The sequence below is a fragment of the Glandiceps talaboti genome, chromosome 9 (assembly GCF_964340395.1).
Source record: "Glandiceps talaboti chromosome 9, keGlaTala1.1, whole genome shotgun sequence".
NCBI lineage: Eukaryota > Metazoa > Hemichordata > Enteropneusta > Spengelidae > Glandiceps > Glandiceps talaboti.
In genome coordinates, this window is record NC_135557.1 from 21,858,511 (window position 1) to 21,870,439 (window position 11,929).

Sequence of the window (11,929 nt, forward strand, 5' to 3'; positions counted from 1 at the left end):
ACAATAGTATGAACGTAGTAAAAGTAAGGCTTTCCTGTAAGCAATGAATATATATTTGATAACGCGTTATAACATTTTTGTCGTTGATTTCCCTGAGGTGTTGTATAAAATTCACGGATGGATACCACCATTCAGCGATATAATGCTAATTGCACCCACGATTGTACCATTATGGCTAAGAGTTCCAATTAATGAATATATAATTATGCAGGTTCTTCAGTTGGCCTTATATTTTATACTGTATAGTTTCTCCTCCTATATACATGATGATGACGTCACCATTATAGTATAATGTATTCACGGATATCATGTCTTTTCATTCGCACTAAGTACAATAGTATAGACCCCCCCCCCAACCTTGTCCCCATCCCGCGTCTGTTAAGATAGAGTTGAGAATGCAATTAATTACGAACACATCACATTGACGTACACAAAAACTCTAACGTGGGTCATTCTAGTATATATAGATAAATAATTTAACAGATTACTGGAGCGAGAAGAATTTCTAAATAATATTTAAATATTTAGAAACAATGGCCGTCGAGATATGACAAATATATTATCTAAGTATAATACAGATGTATGTATGTATGTATGTATGTATGCATGCATGCATGTATGTGTGTATGTATGTATGGGTGTTATGTGTTTGTAGTCATGTGTGTGTTTCTGTGTATTCATGTGTGCATGTCTGTCGTTGGATGTGTGGGGGGAGGGGTTAATTTACGTATTGTTGATCCCAGTAAGTACCACTAATTTAATTGATTATATTTCAGAAATTAGTAATGCTTTCTCCCACTTCATCCATAGACCCTACACCAACGTTGGTGTAGGGTCTATGCTTCATCATAGCATTTTAATCATCAATCTACTAATGCAAATAATTACACAGTTTAACACCAGTTCATCGTTAACTGTTATTTTGAAATAGATTATAGTAAGGGATTCGTTGCATATTTATCATAGTCATACTGGCTGACGGTTGAATTAATTATTTATATCTTCATTTATTTAGCCATTAGCTAATTAGTAGATAGATCATTCCGTTTTTAACTTAATGATATGCTTGACAACAATATACATGTTAAACCATTTCTCTAATCATTTTCTGACACGGTTAAATCTAATGAATTACTTTAATAGGGACTGTAAGTCATATTTTGTACAGCATCTCTCTTTCTCTCTCTCTTTCTCTGTCTGTCTGTCTCTCTCTCTTTCTCTGTCTGTCTGTCTGTCTGTCTGTCTGTCTGTCTGTCTGTCTGTCTCTCTCTCTCTCTCTCTCATTAAAGATATTCGCAGTATTCTACTTATTGATGGATACTTAGCCCTATTATCAATTGACTGAACTCAAACCTGGTACTCGGACGCATCTTATAAACGATCTGAAGACGTCATTTATTTAACGTAAAAAATGTCATGAAAAACCCTGCTATACAATCGCCTGGTCAAACGATACCAGTAAACAATTGCAATATCATAGAAAATATACATAGCATTAAAGAATAGTTTAATTAATGTTTTATATTTTATTTTTTAGTAAAAGTGTAAAATAGCTTGTGTCACATTGAATCTAACTAACGTATCCGTGTATTCAATAAAATATGCCTTCGCGATATTGTGATCGGTGAACAAACATTTCTTTTTTACATAAATATTTTGCTATGTTGGATAAGATAGGTTCAGAGGTCAGGATCAGTTTCCTGCCGCTGACACGACGCGACGTTTAATATATGCAGACTTGCTATACTTTAGGGCTAAATAAAGATATGGCTGTTGACGTCACAGCAATGCTAGAATTAGAAAGATTTAGATCAACAGGTGGTGTATGTCTTTCCATAATCACTATTTAATAACACTTTGCATAGAATATTATATCATATGACGAGTTGTTTTTTTTTTTTTTGTTTTTTTTTGTTTTGTTTTTTTTTTTTTTTTAAATATTATATCATACAAACCAAATATATTTATTTTATCAGATGCTCTGCAAGAATTACTGGGTGTATTTGTGATGTATCAAATAGAGAGGAAATATCTCAGCAAATGTTCCAACTTTATGAAGATAAATCGTATAAAATTGTCAAATGGCAAATTCCTGACAGGGAAATTTACAGTGAATAATCGCTCTGCAATATTTTCTGATAAATTTATTCATATTTCTGTTAATTTTGTGTTTAAAATTGTTTCGTTTCATATGATAAATAAAGACTCAGCACTAATATATTCAATATGCTGTCGATTCAGGTCAAAGGTCAATTAATGAATAGGGTTGAGAATGTGAAATATACAGAGTCTGTTACAATGAGATGATTTGCAATTTATGCCCTTTATGTTTTGTTGTTGTTTTTTGTTTTGTTGATTTCCTTTTTTCTTTATTTTTGGTGATTTATGAAATCTAATTTTCTAATTCTGTAAGTATTTTTATTTCATATTTTAATATTGTCCTAGATAGAATCGCTGAGTTTAAGTACTGCCCGTACATTTGATATTTCATTGTCCATTTTGGTATCACAAACAAAGAAGGGGTTATCGCTACGTCCCTAAAAGTGATGTCTTTACATATATTCTATGTTGTGTATCGATAAGTAGATACAAAGGTTTTTAATTGACCCTTTATGCCTCTCAAGGCAAAATCTTTCTCTGTTTTTCACAAAAAGTACATGAACAACAAAATGGTACATTTGATATATGACTGTTAAGTACACCAATGCCGTATTAGCATAAATTGAAATTACTTGTAACATAAACACAAGTCAACAAAGTCGTAAAGTTTTCTGGCGGTGATACCTGACATAACATTGAGTAATTTGCTGATATTTTGGTAGAAATGGGAATACATCCCATTCCCTGACCCCATCCCTTTCACCATCCCTTAAAAATACAAACGCTAGCAAAATCCGCCTGGTGGTCGTTATTTTGACGACTGTATTAAAGCATGCCTATATTGCATAATTCACGTTTTTTCAGTTAGCTATAGTACGAAGTAAATTTCAAGATAAATTCTTATTTATCGTACAGATAAGTTTATATACGTACCTTTTTATGTTCACCACCAAAGGAGGTTTTCCATATCATATGTACATTTTCTTAGGGTTTTTTGTAAGTCTTCACAGGCGCAGTAGAACAATCGAAATTGTACAATGATCACCGTTGCTTTATCAAATTATATGTTATGTTTCAACCAGGGATAACATAAGTTGAGTTCGTTTTTGCTGTAGTTAACTGGATTTCTTTTAAATGTTCGACTGGTGAGCGACGACGCAGATGCTATTTCTACAGAGTGATTGGTAGGATTTGGTAGGGTGTGCGTTAAATTGAAAACAAAATACCAAGTTCTCAAATGTTATTGCTGCATCATCCAGAGCAGTAGAGTTCCGGCTGCTAGTTAACCATAAACACACAATTGTTATTCACTGTTTTTTCCTGGTTATTAAGGGAGCTGGAAAAATAATGCAGTAGCAATAAACTCAAACAATATTAGATGACTTCTGTATGACCGTGAACGTTAATGATTATCCATCGTATCCTACAAGGTCATTCATGGCGGCAATAATAACAAAATGTGTACAGTTTAAAAAACGTCACCAACGAATTTTCAACTCCTTATCCTTCAAATAAGCCACCAAATATTCGAGGAAAATACAACATTTACCAAATATCCTTATATAACAAAGTCTACTGTGAGGACGAGGCCATCTCAATAACACATGTAAGTAAACAAATTTGTTGTGCTATTCCAGGCACTAGGTGTTGTATCCAATCCGCAAATGCTGGTAGTGTGGGTTCCAAGCACAATTCCCACTCGCGTCAAATATCCAAAGAAAAACGTTCACACATGTGATGGCATAATATCAAATGTTGAACTTACAAACAATTCACTACACTGTCAGCTGTAACATTAGTTTATAGAGACTAAAGTGTGAAAACGTCCATTTCTGTCAATCTATAATCCGTTATTATACGAACACTGTATAGGTTATTAATAGTCATCTTTTAAATGCATATTCATAAACAAGAATAAAATGCCGGCATACAATGTGACTTAACGCAATGCACATATCCACCTATTCGACATGCACAGTAAGTCTGTAACACACTGTGGATGGATGGAGGACAATAGACCACAATACACTGTTAGACATGCATAGTAAGTCTGTCTGTAACACACTGAGGATGGATGGAGTGGCAATAGACCACATTACATATAGACATGCACTTTAAACACTGTGTATGGATGGATGGAGTTGCAATAGGCCGTGCAATGCATATATTAGACATGCACCGTAACACACGGTGGTTGGTTGGTTGGCTCGAGGACAACTGGCCATAGTACACTATTAGACATGTACTGTAAAACACGATGGTTGGATAGAGGGGTAATTGACCGTAGTGCAATCTGGCAGATTGAAGAGCTGTTTAGTATAATGACAACGGAATGGATAGATTACTTAGAAGAAAACAACATTTTGGACTGAAGAAAAGATTGGAGTGGCGCAAAAACAAATGTAACATCATATCATATCACACCATACCATATCGTATCACACCATACCATATCGTATCACATTGTATCATATCATATATCATATTGTATTGTATCGTATCATAAAATTACCGTATTAATATAATTCACTATATTTTTATTCGAAATAATTTTAGCCAAAAGGACAATCTTTCAACAATTTGCATTTGCGAGCGAAAATGTACAACATCGAAAGGCATATCGTATGGAATCATATATCATATCAAACCATATGATCTCATATATCATGTCATATCATAATCATATCATACCATATCATATCATATCATATATCATATCATATCACATCATATCATATACCATATCATATCATATCATATCATATCATATCATATCATATCATATCATATCATATCATATATCATATCATATCATATCATATCCAAATATTACATATCGTTACATATTATAAAAATGGGGCATATTTTCTGTTGTCGTCAGTGTTCGTCCGTTTCCATGGAATTGCGCTTAAACTAAGTATATGTATTTAAAAATATATTTTAAGATTTAATTAAGAGACGTAATGTGTGGTTACTTTATAAGCAAAATAATTTTGTTGACTGCCTTTATCAAAACCAAAGGAAATCAAAAGACGAAATGAAAATAATATTCTAAAATTAAATGGATACTTTCCATTTTATTCAATACCGAAAAGATCGGATTCCATTTTCTGATCTTCATACATCAACATATTGACCGTCTAACCGGACATAGTGACCAGTTTTTGAAGCAATCAACGTCTGTGTGGAAAGGAAGGTACCAAATATCACGTATGGTACAAATGATACACTTATTTACTTTTGTAAAAGAATGAAACAAGACTAGACGGACTAGACAGGCCCAGGGTGCGTTCAGGATATATAAAAAAAACGCTTGCGTCAAGTCGCCTAGTAGCCCAGGGACAATAGACAATAGTACGCTATTAGACATGCACTATAACACACGGTTGTTGGATAGAGGGACAATAAACCATGGTACACACTATATGGTAGATTGAAGAGCTGTTTGGTATTAGTATATGACATAGATTACTCACAAGAAAACAATATTTTGGTGGGCTCATGCAAAGATTCAAGTGGCGCAAAAACAAATGTTACACCATATCATGTATACCAGGGGACCGTTCAGGATAAAACGAACGTTTGCTGTCCGTGAGCTAGCTTAGCCTGTAAGGCGCTGGATCTGCGGCTGTGCTAGCTTTCGTCCTCTATGAAGTATACAATTTAGACACCAGTGTAAAGAATGACAACGCGGCCCCGCCTTTTTGTTTATCTTTCTACTAGAGTCTATTGTGTTCGTTAGTGGTCTGAGATTGTATACTTAATATGCACGACAAGTTATATGATGGCATAGGGACATATAAAAGCCGTGGAAAATTAATCAGTCTATGGTAAACATGAAACGGGTAAGGTCACACTCGGACCACCTTGGTTTCCGAGGCAGGAATTCTTATGACTGTAAACTCGACAACTCGCGCACTACCTCCATCTTCCGAGGGTCAGAGTACGACGATTGAATTTTTGTTCAGCCTATCAGCGATCGTACACATGTCACATGATATGAGAAAGTCAATTTCCGCCTTCTCGGTACGGTGGCAGCTGCTTTATTAAACAAAGGTAGGTCAACTACTATATTTAGGCAGTTTAATGGTATTGTCAGAATCATTTATGTGTAAACTATACTATGTTATCAACATTGTACAGCTGAATTCCTTTCATTTTCGGCTCCATTTTTACAAGGTCTCTCTGTTTTATATCTTCCTACACAAACATAGTCTAGTTCCTATACAGTATTGTTACGATTTATACCTTCACTCACTGTTGTTAGACCACAGTTTGAATTGTACATGTTATCTAGAACTGCTGGACATGTTAGCTCACATATTTCGCCTAGGACTGCTCACCGTGATTGATAGATAACGTTTGAAAATAGTTGTATTTAGTGTCAATTCATGTACATGACAAATGACAAGGCAGACATACTTTGGTGGTCTCCTCGAACAGGTCATAACCTATGCTGAGAAATAACAACACTCTACTTAGGTCTGCTGACTATTCTAGATCTAGTCTTATATCTCAATATATCATAGACATGGAACCATGCCCAGAGACTGGGCTTTTAGTTTTTCTCCCAAATTCCGTTTCAGGACTATGACCCCCAAAAGGCATTTTAGACTAGTAATTTAGGGCGTTGGTTGCAGATCATAGAATCACAGACAAGTATTCGTATTTCTCTGTGATAGAACAAATAGTGTAATACACTGATCAACTTTGTAACCATTGAGGTCAGTTTCATGGTTAAGGATACAACATGTTTACTCCGATAAACCTTAGTCAACGTTTTTAATATAAGTTTGACAATGACATTAAACATGACATGCCGTATGTGTAGATATGGCTGAAATTATAGCGTACCGTATTCTTTTGCCCTTCAATAAGGATACCACTGCCACAAAACTCATAGCGAAATCACATAATAAATACATCTTGGTGCGATCAAATTTTGGTGCAATACGAAGTTAAACTCATTAACTTAGACTGAACTTTTGCACAGATGAGCTTTCATCATACTAATCTGTTCAGTATAATTAGTGAAGGAAATAAATATAACCAATGTATTATCTCTGTGTATTGCTTTCTACAGGACCTTCTTCAAAACTTCAAACACTAAATACTCCACGTGAAGTGTGCCTGCTATTTTTTACCAAATGTCATGGCGTCTTCTCTGAATAGAGATGATTTTGTAAGAGCTTTCCTAGAATGCCCTATCTGTCTATCCCGCTACCAGCACCCAAAGATTTTAGCTTGCTACCACTCGTTTTGTGAACACTGTCTTCAATCAATTGTAGACAACAACTTTGGAAGACTTCGCTGTCCGCTGGATCGCAAACAACAGCGATTACCAAGTGGTGGCGTTCCAGCGTTACCAAGCAGCACACATTTACAGGGTCTTCTAGAATACTTTGATTCAGGCCAAGATGCTACAAGTTCATCCACCTCACACCAATGCAATGGTTGTGACAGGAAAGCCTTCCGATACTGTATTGAATGTGGTGATTACCTCTGTAAACAATGTTCCAGTGCCCATACGAGATTAAACCTGACGAGAAACCACCAATTGATCACGATGAAGGAATATGAGGAAACTGTGGCTAAGGAGTCGCCATTTTTGCGACCAATCATCTGCCCCCATCATAGAGGTAACCAGATCAAGTTGTATTGTGAGACATGTAGTGTACCTATCTGTGTAGAATGTACTTTATTCGATCACTCAAAACCAGCACATCGTTTTGTTAAATTAGATGTAGCTGCCAAAGAGAAGAGAAGGTGGCTCACTGAATCAAAGAACGAATTAAAATCGAAAATCACTGAGATGAGCAAATTCCGAGGCGAAATAATGGCTCAGTTAAACCAACTGTCGGCAGAGGACGACATAGCTAGAAACAATTTATGGGAAAGATATAATCGTCATGTCCAACATCTCAAGGACCAAGCCATCAGCTTAGAACAAGACCTTTGTGACATCAGCAAACCGTACAAAGACGCACTACAGCTGCAACAGCAAAGCATTGATGCATTGATGAAACGTCTCGATAATACCTTTCAGTTTACTGAAGTGTTCCTGGCCCAGAGTAATGATGTTGGATTCGTATGGCTTGAGGCACAAGCGAGAGCAAACATTTCACGCCTAATACAAGATGTACACGACATGAAGGTTGCAACACCACCGAAAGGTGAACAGATCAAATTCATTAGTAATGAAGATTTCATAGGTACTGTTACAAAACAACAAATTGGTCAGATAATCCAAAGCCATTCTGAAAACATCTTATCATGGAATGTGTTCGATGCTGTTCCAGAAAAGCCAAAGCTAACTTTAGTTAAAAGATGGCCTGGTTCAGGTCCTGTGGCTATATCGCCAATGACAGGAAATTGTATATCACTTGATGCTGATTGCCAAACACTTCAAGTGAGAAACAGAATGGGAGTCAAATTAGCACAGATTCCATTGCCTGTGCAGCGATATAAGATTCCTCGCAATGGTATCACAGTTGATGATGACGGGAGGATTTACATTGTTGCTGGGAGCCTGTATTTCTGTCACGAAAGTGGTAAACGCTTCCAGAAATTCCATAGTGAAAATCTTGATGGCCCCTGCAATGTTGCGATGATGCCGGACAACTTACTGTACATATCGCATCCAAGTCAAAGAAAGACGACGGTCCATTCGACTAACGGCCGGTATGTGCGCACAATCAGCACTGACAACTTGCACTGTGATGACTGCACAACGTTTGCTGTTGATGGAAGAGGCCACTTCTATTATACTGGTGCGTGTGGGATGGCCATTTACCTTCATGATGGACGATCAGAACGTGAAATCAAAACAGGCCTCACCGACCGGCCAGTTGGTTGCTTGGCGGTTGACGCACGAAATAATATCTTCATGGCAAACCGTATACACACGTTCCTAAACGTTTGTCAACAGCATGGCCAACAATTGGCACAATTTCAGATGTCATCAGGCCAAATGGCTATCAAACCGTACACACTATCTAAGCAAATTCTGCTGATGTCAGACGACAAAGAAGTTAAGTTGTATGACTTGACATACTAATACTGTTACGATCTAAAATACCCATTTCGGTGTTAGGGGTTATAACGAATAGTTGAGTAATCCTCACTGCAGTTCAAGGAGGCTTACGTACTGGAACTTTAACCAAGCTCACGAAATATTCTAAAACTATAATCAATTTTATCCATTTTCACGTTTCCAAAATATAACATTTTCAACTTCGATGGCTACTTAAGACTTTCCGATCATTGGCATGCTCGAAGTGAATACTTGCATGGTCAAATTACTTGATGAATCTCTTCGACTTCACAAATTTTATGTAATCTAGTTCATAGTTATTTTATTCTCCAATTTAGATTAGTCAGTGTATTATTGATGAAATGACGTAGATAGTTGCACTACCAAATTAATTGACAAGAACTTTTACATAATAATTATCTTATTTTAAACACGATTAAGAAATTATCGTCATTGTTGTATGCTGATATTTCAATCAATCAATCAATCAATCAATCAATCAATCAATCAATCAATCAATCAATCAATCAATCAATCAGTCAATCAATCAATCAATCAGTCATTATTTCGCTACACACACTATCAGAGAGTTTGGTATGGTACACGTTGTGAAAAACAAAATAAAATATGTAAGGCTGACAGTTGATAAAAAGTATGAAATCACTTTACTGCATGGAACTACTGGAGAATCAGCACATATAAGTGTCTGGGTTTTTTTAAATAAAGCAAGTTCAAGATATTGTGTTTCGTTATCATTTGTAAGATTGTTTCTTTTTGTGATATAGTGAAAAAAGTACAAATTGTTACCACTTCCATCTTTCCTTGTATCGTTGAACAAATTTGTTCTCCAAACAATCAAATATTCATTAGATAATTTATTGCTTATTGTCTTGTTGAATTGGTGATATGATTTAACTTCAAATGATTTGAACACTTCAGTATGATTGTAACTTCCTAAAGTCAAATTTTGTCCATGGTGAATTTATATCAGTATTTATTTTAAGTGATTTTTTCAGAATATGATTACTTGGCAGACTATTTAATCTACTCCAATATTTAAACACAGACATATGAGGACTTATCTTGAATGGCAGTCTAACTAATTCAGCTCTAATTCCTTCAAACGGAGTACGTTTTACTCACACCTAAAATAAACCTGTAATAAGACATACATAATCTTTCTAGACAGTTACTAACATTTTTAATTTCAGTTGCTCCAATATCTGAAGCATACAAAAGAATTGGTATGATTAAACTATCAAAGAAGTGTAAACAAAGTTTTGGATTTAACATTTTCTTATGTAATATAGACTTTTTGATATTAAATATTGCTTTCATTGCTTTACTTTTCAGGTTTACTCGATTTTGAGTAAATTTTCGATTTGGAGTAAAAATTACTCCAGTCCTACATTTGTATAATGCCTAACTGCTTCAATTACATTATTCCCAAAATAAAATGACTGATTTGCAATGAGACGATTACCCTTATCAAAGATCATTGTTTTTGTCTTTTTAGTGTTTACAGAAAGACCCAGAACGTATGTTTTAATCTTTGTCAAAATAGACTACTCAAGATCAATGTTCTTGGCACGTGCAGTTGGCATATACAATAACATATGCTTTATTCGTAACAATGAAACTAATCACGTACATCGAGCTGACGGCCTACCTCTGACAGGGTTAAAAATCAAAGCTGAGCAAATGGCAATTAAACCTTACACGATATTCGAACAAACTTTTGTCAAATCAAGTCAAGTGGAGGAGAAATTGGCATAATCTAACGTATGAGGTGTTTAAAATGAAATCACCACATTGAGAACTGTCAAGTTCAATCGATGTAGACTTTGTAAAGAATTAGCAGCATTGATTGGCTTTATAGACCAAAATATATACCAATATTTATATACCTGAATGCATTTACAATTGCAGCTATTTATAAGTAAATGACACGTGATTGCTGTGCTGCTAGCTCTAGTAGTACGATATACTGAACGAAAATGAAATGCCATCAACCATTTAACCGCAATAGGGAATTTGCAAACCCGCCATGATGAATGTTGCATCATGGGAAATGTGATAATAAATACTAATCATTTAGCATTGTAGACAATGCTGTTACATTTTTGAAACCACAAATAATCAATTCATAGTTACCCTGAGGTTTACTTTATCAGTAGCTCCGGATTAGGTATTACGATAACCACAGATAATCCCATAGTCCTTCGCGTCTGAGCATGCTCAGCCTGGATTGCAAGTTCCCTATTACAGAAACGATTTTGACTACACGGATATCACACTGATTACAAACAAACACGATGTATTTCATATGGATAATGAAGGACTGACTACTGCATGAAAAAAGAAAATCGTCATAATGGGGTCTTTACCTAGTCTATCTGCTAGACCTCGGATGTTCTTCCGATAGAATACGACACACGCCCGAACTTCGTTCGCTTATCGTATCGAAAAAAAGCCCGAACGTCTAGCAGCAAGACTAGTCTTTACCCTGAAAACAAATCTCTACTGACCGGATGATGCTCTGTTAACAGGGCAAAAGTTCGTCGAAACTTTTAGAACCCCTTCGATCTGAGCTTTGCTGAGACAATCCACTTTTCAGTTGTTTTTCTACTTTTATATTACTGGAAATATTTTAATAATCATAATATTTGACGTTCAAAGTCTACTTTGATCACTGAATACCAAACACCACTTCGTACACTTTTACTGGTTTATTTTATTGTCTCATCTCTAGAAGTGAAAAAAAGTACTGAAAATACACTCTTGAGGTGTTCTCAG

General features: G+C 35.5%; 1 protein-coding gene across 1 annotated transcript; it reads left to right on the plus strand.

Moving 5' to 3' along the window:
* Nucleotides 1–7,252: 7,252 nt before the first annotated feature.
* LOC144439964 (protein meiotic P26-like) lies at nt 7,253–9,157 on the plus strand. The gene has a single exon (XM_078129196.1). The coding sequence runs from the start codon at nt 7,253–7,255 to the stop codon at nt 9,155–9,157; it is 1,905 nt and encodes a 634-aa protein (XP_077985322.1).
* The last annotated feature ends 2,772 nt before the right edge of the window (nt 9,158–11,929 follow it).

Bases quoted from the DNA above. Each gene is read 5' to 3' on its own strand.
- LOC144439964 (XM_078129196.1), top strand. From the start codon at position 7,253: ATGGCGTCTTCTCTGAATAGAGATGATTTTGTAAGAGCTTTCCTAGAA.